Genomic DNA, 23,026 nt, shown 5'->3' on the forward strand with positions numbered 1-23,026 from the left:
TTTTAAAATATGTACTACTTTCAAACGTACATGTAAATATTATGTGGAACATAATTTAGGATAGCTGACTGTATTTTGTATTATTTGCAATTAAGGCAGGAAAGGAATTTTGCTAGGGGTGTAATGGTACACAAAAATTTTGGTTCGGTACGTACCTCGGTTTAGAGGTCACGGTTCGGTTCATTTTCGGTACAGTAAGAAAACAACAAAATATAAATTTTTGGGTTATTTATTTACCAAATTTGCAAAATCTTCCACCAAAAGTATTTTTCTTAGTGGAATATTTGATGTGAAGTGATCGGAACCTTGGATAGGTCAATAATTCATAATAACATTGATTTTGATTCAATATTATGTTTTGACAAATGACAGTTTGAAAGAAAAAACAGCTTTGTTTTATTAGTCAACATTGCAACTTTTTCTAAATTACATTTAACCCTTAAGCTTTTTTATTTCACTTTTGTTATATTTTTGTTTATTTTAATAGTATTTTTAGAATGTGCCGTGGGCCTTTAAAGCATTAGTTGTGGGCCGCAAATGGCCTCCGGGGCACACTTTTGACACCCCTGCTATAGATAATAAAAAATTAAATCTGATAAATCTATGGATAAAAAGCAGAGCCTGGCGACGCATGCGCGTTTATCATAACTCTCTCGCTCTCTCTGTCTCTGCCCCTCCCTCACCAATGCTGCTGCGTGCACAATTTGTTTTGTTTTTAACCCCTTCTTAACCCTGAACGTACATTGAAAATTCACGCAAACCTAACTCAAAATGCCGGACATTTGAGGCATTTAAGAAACTCCGCCCAGACAGCTCCGCAAAAGAGGACATGTCCGGTGAAAAGAGGACCTATGGTCAGTGTATCGTAGCCCGTTAGCTGCTAGCATGCCATGTGTTGTGCCTCGGTGTGCATTGTTTACACAACGTGCGTTACGCTACTTAATATGTCCGTGTGGACACTCGTTCGGTACACCTCCGAACCGAACCGGAACCCCCGTACCGAAACTGTTCAATACAAATACACGTACCGTTACACCCCTAAATTTTGCCCATTGTTTATACATTTATACAAGTCCAAATACTACTTGACTATACAATAAGACATGAGTCCACCTATTTAGGTATAAATGTAGACAGGAAAAGATAGATCAGATGTAAGGCTTAACTTCCAAACGCTGAAAAATGTTCAGTACATGAAGTTGTCTCCACAGCCTGAATATGAGGCTCCCTCCTGGGGGAACAAGAGGAATAAATGCCGGAGATTTATTACAATAGTGGACGTCTTGTATTTGAACACAAATGAGTAACTCATGTCATGCCAACCTTTACATTAAGTTAAAGTTAAAGTACCACTGATAGTCACACACATACACACTCTGTGTGGTGAAATCACTCTCTGCATTTGACCCATCCCCTTGTCCCACCCCCTGGGAGGTGAGGGGAGCAGTGAGCAGCAGTGGTGGCCGCGCTCGGGAATCATTTTTGGTGATTTAACCCCCAATTCCAACCAATGCTGAGTGCCAAGCAGGGAGGTCATGTCTGCTGTTAAATGTTTTTAATGAATATATATACAGCTACATTTACATTTTAAAGTCCAAAGTATTGTTCCATACAGAGTTATGCCAAATATCACGGCTAAATGGAGAAAAACATGGGTAATTTCTAAATACATCATCAGTGTATATACCGCTTATATAACATCCTCAAAGTATGTCTAGATTAACACGAAGATATCGTTTCAATTTTACACGGGCTAAAACTTTGGCAGTATTTTTAAACCGTAAAAAAAGAAGCGAAACCGAAAAAATAGAAATGAACCCTTAAAAAAGAGAAGCAATTATAAAAATGTATAAATGGATGGATGGATGGTATCGAAAACATCCACCAAAAATCTTGTATTTTTTCAAGGTTTGTATTTATTTGTTTCCAAAACTTGTGTCATTGCCAATACAACTTTTTGTACAATGTCAATTTTTTCCCCCGATATCAAATCTTACTGGCAGTGTTCTGGCTCCATAAAAAATAGTTTTTGTCTCAAAATCGTGCAGCTTTATACTGATGCTGAATGCAAATTCAGTAGTACTCTTTGAGGCAATGAATAAACATTTTCCCTGCATTGATCCGACGGAGTTTGAAGCATCTCTAGTGCATGACTGTCGTGTTGAAAAGACATTACTTCCAGTATACGCACGATGTGCTCTGGTTTTGTCCACAGTTGGCGACAAAGTGCCTGCAGACATCAGGCTCACCTCCATCAAGTCCACCACGCTGAGGGTCGACCAGTCCATCCTAACAGGTGCAACCATTCACTACTCTCATTAAGGGACCCCATTTACCTACAACAGTGTTTTTCAACCACACTAGTGTGCCGTGAGATATTGTCTGGTGTGCCTTGGGAAGTTATGCAACTTCACCTAATTGGTCCCGAAAATATTTTTTCCAAATCATTGATTATAATCTGCAAATACTGTGCCGTTGCTTAGTGTCTGTGCTGTGTCTTAAAGGTGTTCTAAAAGGTGTCCTAAAGTTTTTATAAAAGGTGTTTTAAAGGGATTTCCTAAGAGGTGTTTTAAAGGAGTCCTAAAAGGTGTCCTACAGGTGTTCTAAAGGTGTTCTAAAACGTGTCCTGAAGGTGTTCTAGAATGTGTCTTAAAGGTGTTCTAAAATGTGTCCTAAAGGTGTTCTGACACCTTTAGAACACATTTAAAGGCCTACTGAAATTAATTTTTTTTATTTAAACGGGGATACAGATCCATTCTATGTGTCATACTTGATCATTTCGCGATATTGCCATATTTTTGCTGAAAGGATTTAGTATAGAATAACGACGATAAAGTTCGCAACTTTTGGTCTCTGATTAAAAAAAAAAGCCTTGCCCCTACCGGAAGTAGCGTGACGACACCGGAGGAAGGGCTGCTCACATCTGCACATTGTTTACACCAGCAGCGAGAGAGAGTCGGACAGAGAAAGCGACTTTTACCCCATAAATTTGAGCGAGGATGAAAGATTCGTGGATGAGGAACGTGAAAGTGAAGGACTAGCGTGCAGTGCAGAACGTATCTTTGTTCGCTCTGATCGGAACTTAGGTACAAGCTGGCTCATTGGATTCCACACTCTCTCCTTTTTCTATTGTGGATCACGGATTTGTATTTTAAACCACCTCGGATACTATATCCTCTTGAAAATGAGAGTCGAGAACGCGAAATGGACATTCACAGTGACTTTTATCTCCACGACAATACATCGGTGAAGCTCTTTAGCTACTGAGCTCTTTAGCTACTGAGCTAACGTGATAGCATCGGGCTTTACTGCATATAGAAACAAAACAAATAAGTCCCTGACTGGAAGGATAGACAGAAGATCAACAATACTACCAAACTCTGGACATGTAACTACACGGTTAATGCTTTCCAGCTTGGCGAAGCCTAGCAATGCTGTTGCTAACGACGCCATTGAAGCTAACTTAGCTACGGAACCTCGACAGAGCTATGCTAAAAACATTAGCTCTGCACCTACGCCAGCTCTCATCTGCTCATCAAGACCCGTGCTCAACTGCGTTCCAGCGATCGACGGTACGACAAAGGACTTCACCCGATCACCGATGCGGTTGGCGGCCCGGAGACGGAGGAAGTCAAGGTGAGGTCGTTCGGCTAGCGCGTCTGCTATCCTCAAAGTCCTCCTGGTTGTGTTGCTGTAGTCCGCTGCTAATACACCGATCCCACCTACAACTTTCTTCTTTGCAGTCTCCATTGTTCATTAAACAAATTGCAAAAGATTCACCAACACAGATGTCCAGAATACTGTGGAAGTTTGAAATGAAAACAGAGCTTTTTGTATTGGATTCAATGGGCTCCGAATACATCCGCTTCAACCGTTGACGTCACGCGCAAATGTCATCATATCGAAACGTTTTCAGCCGGAAGTTTGCCGGGAAATTTAAAATTGCACTTTATAAGTTAACCCGGCCGTATTGCCATGTGTTGCAATGTTAAGATTTCATCATTGATATATAAACTATCAGACTGCGTGGTCGGTAGTAGTGGGTTTCAGTAGGCCTTTAAATATCTCTAGCTAGCTAGGTTTATGTACCACCACAGTCTCATAATTAAATTGTATTTAATTTTCCTGAGGGAACTCTCCTGAAGGAATCAATGAAGTATATCTATCTAATGAACCGAAAATATTTGTCCGTTAGCCGTGATGCTAATTTTGTCTATCTTAAATCCCATTCATTTATGCTAACAACGTTAGCGATCCGAATGTACCTTTTTTGTGATCTGTAAAGTTCAACTAGCAAATACTAAATCAAAACGTGTAGTTTCCTCTTCCTTCTGTTTTGCTAGCCATTCTGTTGTCATACAAGAATGTAGGTTATAGTTTGATTTAGCATGCTGATTGAGTGTTCATTTATTCATCTAGCCTATTTCTATTCATTTGTCCATCAGTAAAATATTTTTAAAGACTACTCCAATTGTTTAGCTGACTATTTATATCTGTGTGTGGCATTGCATTAGTGTTTTACAAGCTTCTCATCTTATACTACAGAATAAGATGGACGGTGTCCAACTTTGAATAATCAAAACATTTTCAAAATTTCCCTGAAACTTTCCACCCCTTTGCAATCCTAATCCCAACACAAGTAATGTTGTAACAGCGCTAAGGCACAAAGTGCTTAGCCAGCATTAATAGCGCAGATGAGTACATTCATTGTAAACAGTAAGCAAGTGTTAAGTCAGGTACGCTCACTGGATGCTGACTGCTCGTCATGTGACTACTGCCATCTTTTGACGCTCATAAGTCAATCAAGCGGCGGTTACCTACAGCCACAGCTGTTTGGTTCTGGCGTTAATAGGACACTTTTTGCTTTTGTAATCTGGCGCCTGCGAGTTTATCAGATAGGTGCTATCTATAGTGGTCAGTAGAACATAGGTTGGTAGTTTTAGACATCCTGTGGTCATGGCTACTCGCTGGATACAAAACAGATGTGAGCCATGTGGATGAAAGGACAACATGGAAAATATTCAAAGTGCTCTTTAAGGATGGATGCTGCATGAGTTTTATGTGAATCAAGGCCTTAAAACACATGTCCTTCCCAACTGCCTTAATTGGTTGCAAACTCTTATCGGGTATTTTTAGTGTTTTGGCTAGTTCCCGCCCCTCCCGCCCTGCACGCCACTTCTTTACTTCTTTTCCCCATTTATGGCCAAACGGACTCCATCAGAACACGTGAGAACACCCTGATGACAGAACGACACCTTTGCTGTCATGTAGCCCCTCTGAGAGGAAGGTGACGTGTCTTTGCTGTCATGTAGCCCCTCTGAGAGGAAGGTGACGTGTCTTTGCTGTCATGTTGCCCCTCTGAGAGGAAGGTGACGTGTCTTTGCTGTCATGTAGCCCCTCTGAGAGGAAGGTGATGTGTCTTTGCCATCATGTAGCCCCTCTGAGAGGAAGGTGACGGTTGATGGTTGTCATTAGGAATCTTTGGACAGCACAGGATTTGATTCGATTCTTGGGTGCAACGATTCAATTCGGAATCAATTCTCTATTCAAAATCAATACTTTTTAATAACGATGGGTGCCAGTTCAATGGTTAATTACGTTCCTCCATAAAATAAACAGATCTGATAAATTTCTATATTTTAAAAAAATGGTTTTGTTTGATTAAAATTCGACACAAACATTTAATAAAGTCAAATACCGTAACTTTTCTTACAAAAATGTATTCTTTCTTTCAATTTTGGGAGAAAAAAAATATATGTTCTCCATGTAATCGCAAATTATGTTCACTTAAATATTGTGTAATTATGACAAAAATATATTATCAAACATTCAAATCATTTTTTAAATAGAAATAAATACTAATAATAATGATTTCAAAGCAAGTTATCCATCAAATTGTGCAATGTAAAAGTAGCAATATATTTCATGGTAAAATTGTGAAATTTACTGTGGTTTTTACAGCATTTTTCTCTAAATGAAAAAAACAGTACTTTTTCTTTTACTGTAATAAACTGTGGTGCCGTTTTGGCATTTTCAGTATACAGCGAAAAATCTATAGTTGTTGATTTGTGTTAAAAAAACAAAATAAAAAAAACTGGCAGCTCAGGTGCCAAAATGTTACTGTAAAATTGCAGTCATTTTTTTTAATCTCCAGTAAAAAAAAACAAATGTAAATTTTACAGTAAAATTCTGGCAAGCGAGCTGCCTTTTTTTACCGTAATTACAGCCGTACTGTTTTTCCATTTACACTAATATACACTAAATTATGAGGTGAAATGATTGCAATTTACCATATTTTTTTTTACATTTTATCTTTAAAAAAATCTACTATTAAAATGCATGAAAAAAATTGTGTAATAATAGTATTCACTGTTAGAAGCAGCCCTCTAGCTGCGATGTGGCCCTCAGTAAAAACGACTTTGATCTACACCAACAATACGATTTATCTGAGTGGCTGCACCGAACAGATTAGGAAAAAAAAACTTTTAAAAACTTGATTTAAATTTTTTTTTAATAGTACTCCGGCTTCCTCCCACCTCCAAAGACATGCACCTGGGGATAGGTTGATTGGCAACACTAAAATTGGCCCTAGTGTGTGAATGTGAGTGTGAATGTTGTCTGTCTATCTGTGTTGGCCCTGCGATGAGGTGGCGACTTGTCCAGGGTGTACCCCGCCTTCCGCCCGATTGTAGCTGAGATAGGCTCCAGCGCCCCCCGCGACCCCGAAGGGAATAAGCGGTAGAAAATGGATGGATGGATAGATTAAGAATTGTTATTAATAAGAATCGCCATTACTTTGAAGTTGTTTTATTTTTTTTGCCCCCCTTAGTTGTCATGCCTGGTTTGTTGAGAAAGCATGACAGCAAATTGACATATTTTTCTCTTGTTGGGCCTACAGGAGAGTCTGTGTCCGTAATCAAACACACGGACCCCGTGCCTGACCCTCGCGCTGTCAACCAGGACAAGAAGAACATGCTCTTTTCTGTAAGTCACCCCAGACGTCCATCCTTGGTCTCCAAGGAGACTTCCTTTCACCTAATGGCTTCCTCACAGGGCACCAACATCGCGGCAGGCAAGGCCGTAGGCGTGGTGGTGGCCACAGGCGGAAACACGGAGATCGGTAAAATCCGGGACGAGATGGCCGCAACGGAGCAGGAGCGCACGCCGCTGCAGCAGAAGTTGGATGAATTTGGACAGCAGCTCTCTAAAGTACTGGCATCGTGCCACGCTCCTTTGTGTGCCACCTGTGACAGCAACTCACGTTCGCTATGTTTGCGCCTTCATTCCAGGTGATCACACTCATCTGCATCGCCGTGTGGCTCATCAACATCGGACATTTCAACGACCCTGTCCATGGAGGCTCCTGGATCCGTGGGGCCGTCTACTACTTCAAGATCGCCGTCGCTCTGGCAGTGGCGGCCATTCCTGAAGGTATTTCAGTGTTTCCCCAGCATACTTGTGGCGCTGCCTCTTTTGTGCTGTTATATTTTGTGCGCTCATTGCTGTACAACAGCCATCTTGGCTTCATTGACATACTTGCCAACCCTCCCGATTTTCCCGGGAGACTCCCGAATTTCAGTGCCCCTCCCGAAAATCTCCCGGGGCAACCATTCTCCCGAATTTTTCCCGATTTCCACCCGGACAACAATATTGGGGGCGTTCCTTAAAGCCACTGCCTTTAGCCTCCTCTCTCACCTGAAAAGGAGACTATTATATATGTGTCCGTTATCCATAGGTTTATCTATAACCCATAAAGTAGGCAGGCACGGAGCTATTTCTCAGCGTGTGTTTATTCCAGCTGGCACGTTAATACACTGACACACAACATCCGGATTCCCATCATGCATTGCTTCAAAACTATGGCAAGTAGTAATGTCCAAAAACATAACAGAGACGAAGCAGAAGAACGAAGAAGAGACATGGCGACGACGAGTAAGAAGAAGAAGTACGCTTGCAAGTTCCAAAATGATTGGAAAAAATAATTTAGGTTCAACCAGGACAGCTCGAAGGGGAAGGGGTATGCTGCCTGCACATTTTGTAGATTAGACTTTTATGTGTGTATATGTGTTAATAAATGAACACTGAAATTAAAGTATTTATTTTATTTATTTATTTATATATATATATATTTATATTTAATATATATATATATATATATATATATATATATATATATATATATATATATATATATATATATATATATATATATATATATATATATTAAATATAAATATATAGCTAGAATTCACTGAAAGTCAAGTATTTATTTTATATATATATATAAGAAATACTTGAATTTCAGTGAACTCTGGCTATAAATATACTCCTCCCCTCTTAACCCTGACCCCGCCCACCTCAAACCCCCCCCATCTCCCGAATTCAGAGGTCTCAAGGTTGGCAAGTATGTTCATTTACCACCACTGCTTTTCACTTCCGGTAAAGAAATCTCGTGTCAGAATACCGGCAACAGATCCACCCATTTGTTTACATTGAGGAGCACCAGCTTGCTTTTAGCGGTTAGCTCTTGTATCCTCCTACGGTGTGTCGTGAAGCATGTTTAGCTATTCCTCGTCCTGCATGGATTATACTTGTTAGACACTTCATTTGTCGCCACGGAGGCGAGAATTTGTGATTTAGAAGTAGCTAGAACACTGTGAACGGCTGTTAGCCGCTAGATAGCTACAGTACAGGCCAAAAGTTTGGACACACCTTCTCATTCAATGCGTTTCCTTTATTTTCAGGACTATTTACATTGTAGATTGTCACTGAAGGCATCAAAACTATGAATGAACTCATGTGGAGTTATGTACTTAACAAAAAAGGTGAAATGACTGAAAACATGTTTTATATTCTAGTTTCTTCAAAATAGCCACCCTTTGCTCTGATTACTTTTTCGCACACTCTTAGCATTCTCTCGATGAGCTTCAAGGGGTAGTCACCTGAAATGGTTTTCCCTTCACAGGTGTGCTTGAATCTCTTTTAGAGAATGCCAAGAGTGTGCAAAGCAGTAATCAGAGCAAAGGGTGGCTATTTTGAAGAAACTAGAATATAAAACATGTTTTCAGTTACTTCACCTTTTTGTGTTAAGTACTGTACATAACTCCTCGTGTTCATTCAGAGTTTTGATGCCTTCAGTGACAATCTACAACGTAAATAGTCATGAAAATAAAGAAAACGCACTGAATGAGGAGAAGGTGTCCAAACTTTTGGCCTGTACTGTATGTCCTTAAAGTTAAGTTAAAGTTAAAGTACCAATGATTGTCACACACACACTAGGTGTGGTGAAATTTGTCCTTTGCATTTGACTCATCCCCTTGTTCCACTTAAACACCGCTTGCAGAGCGGCGCTTCAGTGTTTAGAGCTTCACCTTTATCATTAGTTTTAAAGCCAAAATATGTCCATTCTACTGCTTATGTCTCCTTTCTGTTTCTGCTTGTAAGTGCTCTGTGTGTGTGTTGTCTCACATGTGTCTCGGCTTATATTAGCAGCAATGTTGCCTTCCTGTCTTATGGGGGGGGGGAGGAAAGTAATTTTTTTTTCTAAAGGCAGTTTAGTAATTCATTATTACAGCGGTACTTTATTAGTACTGTATACCATACAACCCTATTTGTTAGTATTAATGTATATTTTTCTTCTATTGTATTGTATTTTTTAATTGTTGCTGCCTATTGTAAAAGGTAACACAGGCTGCAATAAATTCTGCTCTCTCTGAATGTTGGAATTTAGTTTGCCGAACATGTAAACAGTTTTTTAAAGAGATGGACAAAAATACAGAGGTGTTTTATTGATATTTTCCGTAATGAAGTAGTACATTAATATACAGTACAGGCCAAAATTTTGGACACACCTCATTTGAATGTGTTGTCTTTATTTTCATGACTATATACATTGTAGAATATCACTAAAGGCATGAAAACTATTGACACCTGTGAAGTGAAAACCATTTCAGGTGACTACCTCTTGAAGCTCATGGAGAGAATACCAAGAGTGTGCAACGCAGTAATCAGAGCAAAGGGTGGCTATTTTGAAGAAATTAAAATATAAAACATGTTTTCAGTTATTTCACCTTTTTTGTTAAGTACATAACTCCACATGTGTTCATTCATAGTTTTGATGCCTTCAGTGACAATCTACAGTGTAAATAGTCATGAAAATAAAGAAAACGCATTGAATGAGAAGGTGTGTCCAAACTTACGGCTCATATTAGCAGCAATGTTACAATGACTTATGAAAAAATAAAATAAAATGTTTTTCCAAAGGCAGTTTAGTACAGCAGTACTTTATTAGTACCGTATACCATACAAACCTAGTTGTTAGAAGAAAAATATACATTAATACTATTGTTTTGCTTTATTTTTCAATTGTTGCTGCCTATTGTAAAAGGTAACACCGGCTGCACTGAATTCGGCCCTCCCTGAATGTTGGAATTTAGTTTGCCGAACATGTAAACAGTCCTTTAAAGAGATGGACAAAAGTAACGAGGTGTTTTATTTATATTTTCCACAGTGAAGTAACACATTAATGTACACATGAAGTGCACATACATGTAGGAATCACGTTAAATTCATTATACAGTTTGGAATAAAGTGAAAAAAAGTAATACATTTATACAGGATGAAGGATGGCTGGAATATGTTAGCTTAATGTTAACATACAATGAACCAGTTAATCGACAGGCTAACCAAAATGAGCAGAATGTACTTGTTCATCCATTCATTTTCTATAGGGCCTACCTATTCTCATTAGGGCCATGGGGCAAGATGGAGCCTATCCCAGCTGACTTGGGACAAAAGGCGGGGAAGACCCTATGGTGGTCGCCAGCCAATCACAGGGCACATATAGACAATAATTCACACTCACATTCATACCTATGGACAATTTAGTCTCCAATGAAACTAGCATGCTTATTTTTGGAACGTGGGAGGAAAAACCCACAGACGAGCAGATCGTGCAAACCCCACACAGACATGTCCAAATAGAGATCCCAACACGCACGTGGTGTAAAGTTAGACGTTATTGTGGGTGATAATGTCAAAATGAGGACAGGTTTCCCAGGCTTAAACAAGAACTGAATAGATTAACTTGAAATACCTGTCAGGGTCAAACACCAAACTATCTATTAAACAAGACAAGAAGCAAGGAATCAAAGAGAGACAGGATTCAATTTAGCTCATGAGGAGAGCGGGTGGACCTGCACCCTCGTACAGTGTCACCCCACGCTCTGAGGAAAAAGTTCCACGCCTCCCCATTTATTTGGGCATTCCCTAATTACATAGCTGCAGCTGCTTCTAAGGAGAGGGGTCTCATTATGCAGCAGCTGCACTGGGTCATAAACAGTTAAAATAAAAGGTGCTTGGAGCATTGTCAGGTTTGCCCCCTCTCTGCTCGTAGATTTCAGATCCAGATAAGGCCCTTCCTGTGGCTGTCCAGATCTGAGAAACCGACACCTCTACGGCGCATTCCATCGCACACAGTGGAGATTTACAAGCTGTCCGCCTTTTGCTTGATAAGATCAAAGACAGCTTTGTGAGCACAAATGGATAGTAACCACAGGCCGCAGGGCAATCTGAACTGTAAGCAAACAAGTTGGGTGACAACTTATATACAATTATTCTGACAATACCTCTCACTTCAATTTTTTTTTTCCTTTTTTTTACTCTTGCCGAGTGCCAATTACGTTTCAGGGAGGATCAGGTGCAAGGCTAGCTCAAGCTCTTATTCTGACAAGGCCATTCAGATGCACGTTTTTCAAAATAAAGCATAGAGATGTTTTCCACACTAATTATGGCCAGTAGTGCGTGAATAATAGACTGTATATATCCATTCATACACTGTATTACTTAAATTTGTTTTTATGTTTAAAAATCCTCAAGTGTGGCAGCTTTCATTTTGGTGTGGCGGTGCGGCACGATCAATTACCTGTAGATGAAACCCGGCATTTTACAAGGGAATTAGTGACCATGTTTTGTTGCGTTGTCTATGTCCTCAACACCTCCCGCTGACTCTTCAGGTCTGCCTGCTGTCATCACCACTTGCCTGGCTCTGGGCACACGCCGCATGGCCAAGAAGAACGCCATTGTCCGTAGCCTACCCTCAGTGGAGACCCTTGGCTGCACATCCGTCATCTGCTCCGACAAGACCGGCACCCTGACGACCAATCAGATGTCTGTGTGCAGGGTAAGAAGTGTTCTGCTGAGAAGCTTCTGTGGTTTGGTTGAAATGTCCAACGAAATAAGGTCAAGGGAGTGTTGCGGAAACTTGTGACTCACTAGAGATGTGATGAAAGACCTAAATGTTTAAACACAATTATTCTTACTGGTAATAATCCAACTTGGCTTTGAATCTCTGTTTGAGTTTGCTCTCTTAGTTCCTGTTCTGTCCATCTACATGTCACCCTGCTACAATCTTTTGGCCCCTGGCCTCCCCATGCATGGTCAAGTTGTGCTGTGGTCAGTAGTTTTCACAAAGTTAGTCACTCACAAGCAGCGTAGTGGGCAGTATTCTGCACAAAGTTAGTCACTCAGAATTGGGTTGTGGTCAGTATTCTGCACAAAGTTAGTCATTTACAAGTAGCATTATGGTCAGTATTCTGCACAAAGTTATTGTAGCATCGTGGTCAGTAGTTTTCACAAAGTTAGTCTCTCACAAGTAGCATTGGGATCAGTAGTTTTCACAAAGTTGGTCACTCACAAACAGCATTGTGGTCAGTAGTTTTCACAAAGTTAGTCACTCACAAGCAGTGGTGTGGTCAGTATTTTTCACAGTTAGTCACTCACAATTAACATTGTTGTCAGTAGTTTTCACGAAGTTAGTCACTCACAAGCAGCATTGTGGTCAGTATTCTGCACAAAGTTAGTCATTCACAAGTAGCATTGTGTTCAGTATTCTCCACAAAGTTAGTCACTCACAAGCAGCATTGTGGTCAGTATTCTGCACAAAGTTAGTCATTCACAAGTAGCATTGTGTTCAGTATTCTCCACAAAGTTAGTCACTCACAAGAAGCATTGTGGTCAGTAGTTGTCACAAAGTTAGTCACTCACAATGTGGTCAGTATTTTTCACATTTAGTCACTCACAAGCAGTGTTGTGGTCAGTAGTTTTCACAAAGTTAGTCACTCACAAGTAGCATTGTGGTCAGTATTTTTCACAAAGTTACAAAGTTAGTCACTCACAAGTAGCATTGTGGTCAGTATTTTTCACAAAGTTAGTCACTCACAAGCAGTGTTGTGGTCAGTAGTTTTCACAAAGGTAGTCACTCACAAGCAGCATTGTGGTCAGTATTCTGAAAGTTAGTCACTGACAAGCAGCATTGTGGTCAGTATTCTGCACAAAGTTAGTTAATCACAAGTAGCATTGAGATTAGTAGTTTACACAAAGTTAGTCACTCACAAGTAGCATTGTGGTCAGTATTCTGCACAAAGTTAGTCACTCAAAATTGGGTTGTGGTCAGTATTCTTTACAAAGTTAGTCACGCACAAGTAGCATTGTGGTCAGTATTCTGCACAAATTTTACTCACAAGTAGCATTGTGTTCAGTATTCTTCACAAAGTTAGTCACTCACAAGCAGCATTGTGGTCAGTAGTTTTCACAAAGTTAGTCACTCACAAGTAGCTTTGTGGTCAGTAGTTTTCACGAAGTTAGTCACTCACAAGCAGTGTTGTGGTCAGTAGTTTTCACAAAGTTAGTCACTCACAAGTAGCATCGTGGTCAGTATTCTGCACAAAGTTAGTCACTCACAAGTAGAATTGTTGTCAGTAGTTTTCACAAAGTTAGTCACTCACAAGCAGTGTTGTGGTCAGTAGTTTTCACAAAGTTAGTCACTCACAAGCAGCATTGTGGTCAGTAGTTTTCACAAAGTTAGTCACTCAAAAGCAGTCCCTTCTTCCTCTTTTTTTTTCTTCAAGTCGAAATTGTGTCAACTTTAGAAGAAGCAAAAACAAACTAATTTGCACGTCCTAATTCAGCATTAGGGTTGCTATTTCTGGCTGTGACGGTGCGATTTCCCCCAAACCTTCCTATTCCGACCTGCACATTTTATCTGTGGTTCAAATAAGAGGGCTGTTTGCAACATTCACACAGATGCCGAGAGGGCGCCAACTTTCCAATGTATTTGCCACATTATATCCCCCCCTCTCATGGCTTCTCCTATGTATTGAAGTAACTCGGTATGTACATAACACACGCGCATTAGCTTTCGGTGTTGTTAGATAATATTAGCAATTTGGATAGCTAGTGTTAGATGTCATTGAATGTAAATTCTATCTTAATAACAACATGACTGCAAATTGTTTGTTGCTTCTCTTGGACTGCTTTTGTACGTGTGCACACGCTCTCTGCGCTTACGTGTTGATGAAACCGGGTGAGTGACTGCCGTAAACACCAATCCTTTTATTCGGGCCGGTTAAAACGTTTATTGCATAAACATTGTAATTGCGAAAAATCTGGACAGTTGTCACACAAATGTGTTCTGTTAAACCACTAATGGTAACATAAGCTTGCCGTGGGGGTTCCTGTTATGTTTTTGCTTTGAAAAATTTAACTATGAGGAAGTTGCAAACAGCACTATCAAGTTGTCATCCTTCATGGGAAATAAAAGACCAAGATATCCTGCCTAACTGGATTTGAAAGCCAGGGGGGAAGGTTTTTTAGCCCGGATTTAAACGATGTCAAGGAGGATCTGATGTGGAAATGATGGCTGTTGTGCAAAGATTTTATCTCCCCTGGTTTTAAGTCTGATTTTGGGCACAGCCAGGAGGAGCTGAGCTGTAGACGCTCTAAAAGAAACAATATAATTGTTTACCATCAATCAATGGTGTGTTTAATGGTACTTAAAAATCCTGGTGTGTTTGTGTGACGTGATGCTAATGATGTGTTTGCTTTGCAGATGTTCATTATTGACCGTGCAGACGCCGGCCATTGTTCCTTAAAAGAATTCACTGTCACTGGTTCTACATATGCTCCAGATGGACAAGTGTGAGTCTTCATCGTGTCCCTCTTTGGTCCTACTACTTGCTGACCTGTCATGTGCTGACCTGTTAGGTTCCAAGATGGCAAACAAGTCCAGTGTTCCAAGTACGATGCTCTGGTGGAGCTGGCCTCCATCTGCGCTCTCTGCAACGATTCCTCACTGGACTACAACGAGGTCAGGATGGACACGTAGTTTCACCGGGTCACACGTCTACCACACCCCTCTTGGCGCGGGGTCACATTGTGTTTGCTTGTCCTGGCAGACCAAAGGTGTGTATGAGAAGGTGGGAGAGGCCACGGAGACGGCCCTCACGTGTCTGGTGGAGAAGATGAACGTGTTTGACACGGAAGTCAAAGGACTTTCCAAGATCGAGAGAGCCAACGCGTGCAATTCCGTACGTAACATTTGCAACTTTGTTCACACGAGACGAAGGACGACCACACGGATTCTGTCGTGTTTAAAGAAAGTGGGTTTGAAATGTGCAGGTGATCAAGCAGCTGATGAAGAAAGAGATCACGTTAGAGTTCTCCAGAGACAGGAAGTCCATGTCGGTGTACTGCACCCCCAACAAGGCTCGCTCCTCTGCAGGGAAGATGTTTGTTAAGGTACACCTGACTTTAACACTTACATGGGACCTATGATGTTTCTGACACATAAACCTGACTTTAACACTTACATGGGACCTATGATGTTTCTGACACTTGACTTCAACACTTGTATAGGACCTATGATGTTTCTGACACCTGACTTCAACACTTACATGGGACCTATGGTGTTTGACACGTAAACCTGACTTCAACACTTACATGGGACCTATGATGTTTCTAACACCTGATTTTACCACTTTACATGGGACCTATGATGTTTCTGACACCTGTCTTCAACACTTGTATGGGACCTATGATGTTTCTGACACCTGACTTCAACACTTACATGGGACCTATGATGTTTCTGACACCTGACTTCAACACTTACATGGGACCTATGATGTTTGACACGTAAACCTGACTTCAACACTTACATGGGACCTTAGGATTCATTAAGTACCATCATAGTGACTACATTAAAATACAGTAGTGTAGTAGGCCTAAGTATTCATTGAGTACCACCATAATGACAACATTAAAATGTAGTAGGCCTTAGTATTCATAATGTACCACCATAATGACAACATTAAAATACAGTAGTGTAGTAGACCTAAGTATTCATTTTAAGTACCACCATAATGACAACATTAAAATACAGTATTGTTGTAGGTCTAACCATTCATTAAACACAAGGCAGAGGATTTATTTCAGAGTATATTTCATATTTTTGGCCACTGTAACATTACACATAGTTTGAACAGTAACACTGTGTTTGACTATAGGAAAATACCATTTGTCGTACTTGTACCCCAGTTTGTGAATCACTGATCTTGACCACAAGAAAGTGATGTAAGTGTAAAAATCCTAGTAAAAAATCTGCTCTTTTATCCAGGGAGCCCCCGAGGGAGTGATTGACAGGTGCTCACACGTCCGTGTGGGCCACAACAAGGTAGCCATGACCCCCGCCATCAAGGACAAGCTGATGTCTGTGATCAGGGAGTACGGCACAGGCAGGGACACTCTACGCTGCCTGGCTCTGGCCACCCGGGACAACCCTGTGGACAAGAGTGACTTAGTGTTGGAGGACTGCACTCGCTTCATTGCCTATGAAGTAAGTACTATTACCCCCCGCCCACGTGAACTACATCGTCTTGTTTCATTGTGTATGAAGTTGGTACTATTAACTCACATGAACTACATCGTCTAGTTTCATTGCCTATGAAGTAAGTACTATTAACTCACATAAACTACATCGTCTTGTTTCATTGCCTATGAAGTAAGTACTACTAACTCACATAAACTACATTGTCTTGTTTCATTGCCTATGAAGTAAGTACTATTAACTCACATGAACTACATTGTCTTGTTTCATTGCCTATGAAGTAAGTACTATTAACTCACATAAACTACATCGTCTTGTTTCATTGCCTATGAAGTAAGTACTATTAACTCACATGAACTACATCGTCTTGTTTCATTGCCTATGAAGGACTATTAACTCACAAGAACTACTTCATCTTGTTTCATTGCGTATGGAATAAGTACTTTTAACTCACATGGACTACATCATCTTGTGTTTCATTGTGTATAAACTAAGTACCGCTATTAACTCATATGAACTACATCATCTTGTGTTTCATTGCGTATGAACTATGTACTACTATTAACACATGAACTACATCATCTTGTGTTTCATTGCGTATGGACTAAGTACTTTTAACTCACATGGACTACATCATCTTGTGTTTCATTTCGTATGAAGTACTACTATTAACTCACATGGACTACATCATCTTGTGTTTCATTTCGTATGAAGTACTACTATTAACTCACATGGACTGCATCATCTTGTGTTTCATTGTGTATAAACTAAGTACTACTATTAACTCACATGAACTACATCATCTTGTTTCATTTCGTATGAAGTAAGTACTATTAACTCACATGGACTACATCATCTTGTGTTTCATTGCGTATGAAGTACTATTAACTCACATGGACTACATCATCTTGTGTTTCATTGCGTATGAAGTAAGTACTATTAACTCACATGGACTACATCATCTTGTGTTTCATTGCGTATGAAGTAAGTACTATTAACTCACATGGACTACATCTTGTGTTTCATTGCGTATGAAGTAAGTACTATTAACTCACATGGACTACATCATCTTGTGTTTCATTGCGTATGAAGTAAGTACTACTAACTCCCATGGACTACATCATCTTGTGTTTCATTGCGTATGAAGTAAGTACTATTAACTCACATGAACTACATCATCTTGTTTCATTGCGTATGGACTAAGTACTTTTAACTCACATGGACTACATCATCTTGTGTTTCATTGTGTATAAACTAAGTACCGCTATTAACTCATATGAACTACATCATCTTGTTTCATTGCGTATGAACTAAGTACTACTATTAACTCACATGAACTACATCATCTTGTGTTTCATTGCGTATGGACTAAGTACTTTTAACTCACATGGACTACATCATCTTGTGTTTCATTTCGTATGAAGTACTACTATTAACTCACATGGACTACATCATCTTGTGTTTCATTTCATATGAAGTACTACTATTAACTCACATGGACTACATCATCTTGTGTTTCATTGTGCATAAACTAAGTACTACTATTAACTCACTTGGACTACATCATCTTGTGTTTCATTGCGTATGAAGTAAGTACTATTAACTCACTTGGACTACGTCATCTTGTGTTTCATTGCGTATGGACTAAGTACTTTTAACTCACATGGACTACATCATCTTGTGTTTCATTTCGTATGAAGTACTACTATTAACTCACATGGACTACATCATCTTGTTTCATTGTGTATAAACTAAGTACTACTATTAACTCACATGAACTACATCATCTTGTTTCATTGCGTATGAAGTAAGTACTATTAACTCACTTGGACTACATCATCTTGTTTCATTGCATATGAAATAAGTACTATTAACTCACATGGACTACATCATCTTGTGTTTCATTGCGTATGAAGTAAGTACTATTAACTCACATGGACTACATCATCTTGTTTCATTGCGTATGAAGTAAGTACTATTAACTCACATGGACTACATCATCTTGTGTTTCATTGTGTATAAACTAAGTACTACTATTAACTCACATGGACTACATCATCTTGTTTTTCATTGTGTATGAAGTAAGTACTACTATTAACTCACATGAACTACATCATCTTGTTTCATTGCGTATGAAGTAAGTACTATTAACTCACTTGGACTACATCATCTTGTTTCATTGCGTATGAAGTAAGTACTATTAACTCACATGGACTACATCATCTTGTTTCATTGCGTATGAAGTACTATTAACTCACATGGACTACATCATCTTGTGTTTCATTGTGTATAAACTAAGTACTACTATTAACTCACATGGACTACATCATCTTGTTTTTCATTGTGTATGAAGTAAGTACTAATATTAACTGACATGCACTACATCATCTTGTTTCATTGCATATGGACTAAGTACTACTAACTCACATGAACTACATCAACTTGTTTCATTGGGTATGAGCAAAGTACTACTAACTCACATGAACTACATCATCTTGTGTTTCCATCCCAGACTGATCTAACGTTTGTGGGCTGCGTGGGCATGTTGGACCCTCCTCGGGCGGAGGTGGCAGCTTCCATTAGACTTTGCCGTCTGGCAGGCATTCGTGTCATTATGATCACGGGTGACAACAAAGGTATGTGCTCTTGTACTCGGACTGTCCCCAAGACCAAAATGCTGTCAGAAGATGTCAATCATCTGCTCTCCGCCTCACTTCAGGCACAGCAGTCGCCATTTGCAGACGCATCGGTATTTTCGGAGAGGATGACGACGTGTCCAGCATGGCGTTCACCGGCCGGGAGTTTGACGATCTGTCCCCTTCGGCACAAAGGGAGGCGGTGGTCAAGGCTCGATGCTTTGCCCGCGTGGAGCCGTCCCACAAGTCCAAGATTGTGGAGTACCTGCAGTCCTACGATGAGATCACGGCCATGGTGAGAGACATGTTGTCAGCCTGTGGTGTTACCTAACTGTTGTGGTGCTTCTCGCCTATCAGACCGGCGACGGCGTGAACGACGCCCCCGCTCTCAAGAAGGCGGAGATCGGCATCGCCATGGGCTCGGGCACGGCGGTCGCAAAGACGGCCTCCGAGATGGTGCTGGCTGACGACAACTTTGCTACCATCGTGGCTGCTGTGGAGGAAGGTCGAGCCATCTACAACAACATGAAGCAGTTCATCAGATACCTCATCTCCTCCAACGTTGGAGAGGTTGTCTGGTAGGTTCTCTCTGCACTTACACTGAAGTACTACTGCAGTACTCTCACCATGCACTTACACTAAAGTACTACTGCAGTACTCTCATCATGCTCTTACACTGAAGTACTACTGCAGTACTCTCACAATGCACTTACACTGAAGTACTACTGCAGTACTCTCATCATGCTCTTACACTGAAGTACTACTGCAGTACTCTCATCATGCTCTTACACTGAAGTACTTCTGCAGTACTCTCATCATGCACTTAGACTGAAGTACTTCTGCAGTACTCTCATCATGCACTTAGACTGAAGTACTTCTGCAGTACTCTCATCATGCACTTACACTGAAGTACTACTGCAGTACTCTCATCATGCTCTTACACTGAAGTACTACTGCAGTACTCTCATCATGCTCTTACACTGAAGTACTACTGCAGTACTCTCATCATGCTGTTACACTGAAGTACTACTGCAGTACTCTCATCATGCTCTTACACTGAAGTACTACTGCAGTACTCTCATCATGCTCTTAGATTGGAGTACTACTGCAGTACTCTCATCATGCACTTAGATTGGAGTACTACTGCAGTACTCTCATCATGCTCTTACACTGAAGTACTACTGCAGTACTCTCATCATGCACTTAGATTGAAGTACTACTGCAGTACTCTCACCATGCTCTTACACTGAAGTTCTACTGCAGTACTTTCATCATGCACATAAACTGAAGTACTACTGCAGTATTCTCATCATGCACTTACACTGAAGTACTACTGCAGTACTCTCATCATTCATTTACGCTGAAGTACTACTGCAGTACTCATCATGCATTTACACTGAAGTACCACTGCAGTACTCTCATCATGCACTTACACTGAAGTACTACTTCAGTACACTGAAGTACTACTTCAGTACTCTCATCATGCACATAAACTGAAGTACTACTGCAGTACTCTCATCATGCACTTACATTGAAGTAATATTCTCATCATGCACATAAACTGCAGTATTCGTCCTATCATGCAGTATTCTTCCTACCATGCAATATTCTTCCTATCATGCACCTAAACTGCAGTATTATTCCTATCATGCACCTAAACTGCAGTATTATGCCTATCATGCACATAAACTGCAGTATTATTCCTATAATGCACATAAACTGCAGTATTCCTCCTATCATACATATAAACTGCAGTATTCCTCCTATCATGCATATAAACTGCAGTATGTTTCCTATCGTGCACATAAACTGCAGTATTCGTCATATCATGCACATAAACGGGACGGCAATCGGAGTGTTGCTGGTTACTGGGGTTCAATTCCCACCTTCTACCTTCCTAGTCACGTCCGTTGTGTCCTTGGGCAAGACACTTCACCCTTTGCCTCTGATAGCTGCTGGTTAGCGCCTTGCATGGCAGCTCCCGCCATCAGTGTGTGAATGTGTGTGTGAATGGGTAAATGTGGAAATACTGTCAAAGGGCTTTAGGTACCTTGAAGGTAGAAAAGCGCTATACAAGTATAACCCATTTATCATTTAATTATAAACTGCAGTAGTCTTCGTATCATGCACGTAAAGTGCAGTATTCTTCTTATCGTGCACATAAAGTGCAGTATTCTTCCTATCATACACATAAAGTGCAGTATTCTTCCTATCATACACATAAAATGCAGTATTCTTATCATGCACATAAACTGCAGTATTCCTCCAATTATGCACATAAAGTGCAGTATTCCTCCTATCATGTACATAAATTGTAGTATTATTCCTATTATACACAAAGTGCAGTATTCTTCCCATCATGCACATAAAGTGCAGTATTCTTCTTATCATGCACATAAAGTGCAGTATTTGTTGTCCTCATCCAGTCCCTGCTGGTCTTGTTTGTGTGCAGCATCTTCCTGACGGCGGCTCTGGGCTTCCCCGAAGCTCTCATTCCAGTGCAGCTCCTGTGGGTCAACCTGGTGACTGACGGGCTGCCAGCCACCGCTCTGGGCTTCAACCCGCCAGACCTGGACATCATGAACAAATCCCCTCGCAACGCTCGCGAGCCCCTCATCTCTGGATGGCTGTTCTTCCGATACCTGGCCATCGGATGTAATCATTTCTACTTGTTAATCAACACAGCAGCACTTACAGATGCACATTTAAGTCAACAGTTTCCCCATGACGTGTATAATAATAATAATTGTTCATGTTTTTGTAGGTTATGTTGGTGCTGCCACTGTGGGTGCTGCTGCCTGGTGGTTTGTTGCTGCTGAAGACGGACCAAGGATCACATTTTACCAACTGGTATGAAATACATGCCTAATCGTCATCACGTTAACAAACACTGATGATGATGTTTGTTGTTGTTTACAGAGCCACTTCCTGCAGTGTGGTCCAGACAGTCCTGACTTCCAGGGTCTGGACTGTAAAGTGTTTGAGTCTCCTTACCCAATGACCATGGCCTTGTCAGTGCTGGTCACCATTGAGATGTGCAACGCTCTGAACAGGTGTGCTCTTAACCATTATTATGTTTTTAATTTACTTTAAACAGGTGTGCTCTTCACCGTTACTATGTTTTTAATTTACTTTAGACAGGTGTGCTCTTCACCGTGTTTTTAATTTACTTTAAACAGGTGTGCTCTTCACGGTTACTATGTTTTTAATTTAAACAGGTGTGCTCTTCACCGTTACTATGTTTTTAATTTAAACAGGTGTGCTCTTTACCGTTATTATTGTTTTAAAATACTTTAAACAGGTGTGCTCTTCACCATTACTTTGTTTTCAAATACTTTAAACAGGTGTGCTCTTCACCGTTATGGTTGTAATTTACTTTAAAAAGGTGTGCTCTTCACCATTACTTTGTTTTTAAAGTACTTTAAAAGGGTGTGCTCTTCACCATTACTTTGTTTTTAAAGTACTTTAAACAGGTGTGTTCTTCACGGTTACGTTTTTAAGCAGGTGTGCTGTTTACCATCATGTTTTTCAAAGACTAATGAGGCAAAATTCCCCACAGCTCAAAGTTTGAAAATTAATCAAAATAAAATGTTTTGATTTATGGCTTCTCGCGATTATGAAAATATAACAATCGAAGGGAAAAAAACTATTGATGTGCCACACAACGTGCATGCAAATTCCTGTGCTTGTGACGGTGAAACAGGTGAGAAGCGAATGAGTAAAAAAAGAG

At 40.3% G+C, this 23,026-nt stretch overlaps 1 protein-coding gene across 1 annotated transcript in view; it reads left to right on the forward strand.

Annotated features, from left to right (window-relative positions):
• The window catches only part of atp2a2b (ATPase sarcoplasmic/endoplasmic reticulum Ca2+ transporting 2b), a 50,403-nt gene that overhangs the window by 23,105 nt on the left and 4,272 nt on the right, over window positions 1-23,026 (forward strand). Inside the window, exons 6-21 of the mRNA XM_062057038.1 lie at window positions 2,216-2,296; window positions 6,899-6,984; window positions 7,054-7,209; window positions 7,290-7,431; window positions 12,015-12,181; window positions 14,888-14,976; window positions 15,043-15,145; window positions 15,234-15,365; window positions 15,457-15,576; window positions 16,451-16,669; window positions 19,173-19,296; window positions 19,380-19,591; window positions 19,654-19,874; window positions 21,749-21,951; window positions 22,061-22,146; window positions 22,216-22,349. Coding sequence (XP_061913022.1) covers window positions 2,216-2,296; window positions 6,899-6,984; window positions 7,054-7,209; window positions 7,290-7,431; window positions 12,015-12,181; window positions 14,888-14,976; window positions 15,043-15,145; window positions 15,234-15,365; window positions 15,457-15,576; window positions 16,451-16,669; window positions 19,173-19,296; window positions 19,380-19,591; window positions 19,654-19,874; window positions 21,749-21,951; window positions 22,061-22,146; window positions 22,216-22,349 — 2,275 coding nt within the window. The remainder of the gene's footprint in view (window positions 1-2,215; window positions 2,297-6,898; window positions 6,985-7,053; window positions 7,210-7,289; window positions 7,432-12,014; window positions 12,182-14,887; window positions 14,977-15,042; window positions 15,146-15,233; window positions 15,366-15,456; window positions 15,577-16,450; window positions 16,670-19,172; window positions 19,297-19,379; window positions 19,592-19,653; window positions 19,875-21,748; window positions 21,952-22,060; window positions 22,147-22,215; window positions 22,350-23,026) is intronic.

Source organism: Entelurus aequoreus, linkage group LG08, assembly GCF_033978785.1.
Source record: "Entelurus aequoreus isolate RoL-2023_Sb linkage group LG08, RoL_Eaeq_v1.1, whole genome shotgun sequence".
NCBI lineage: Eukaryota > Metazoa > Chordata > Actinopteri > Syngnathiformes > Syngnathidae > Entelurus > Entelurus aequoreus.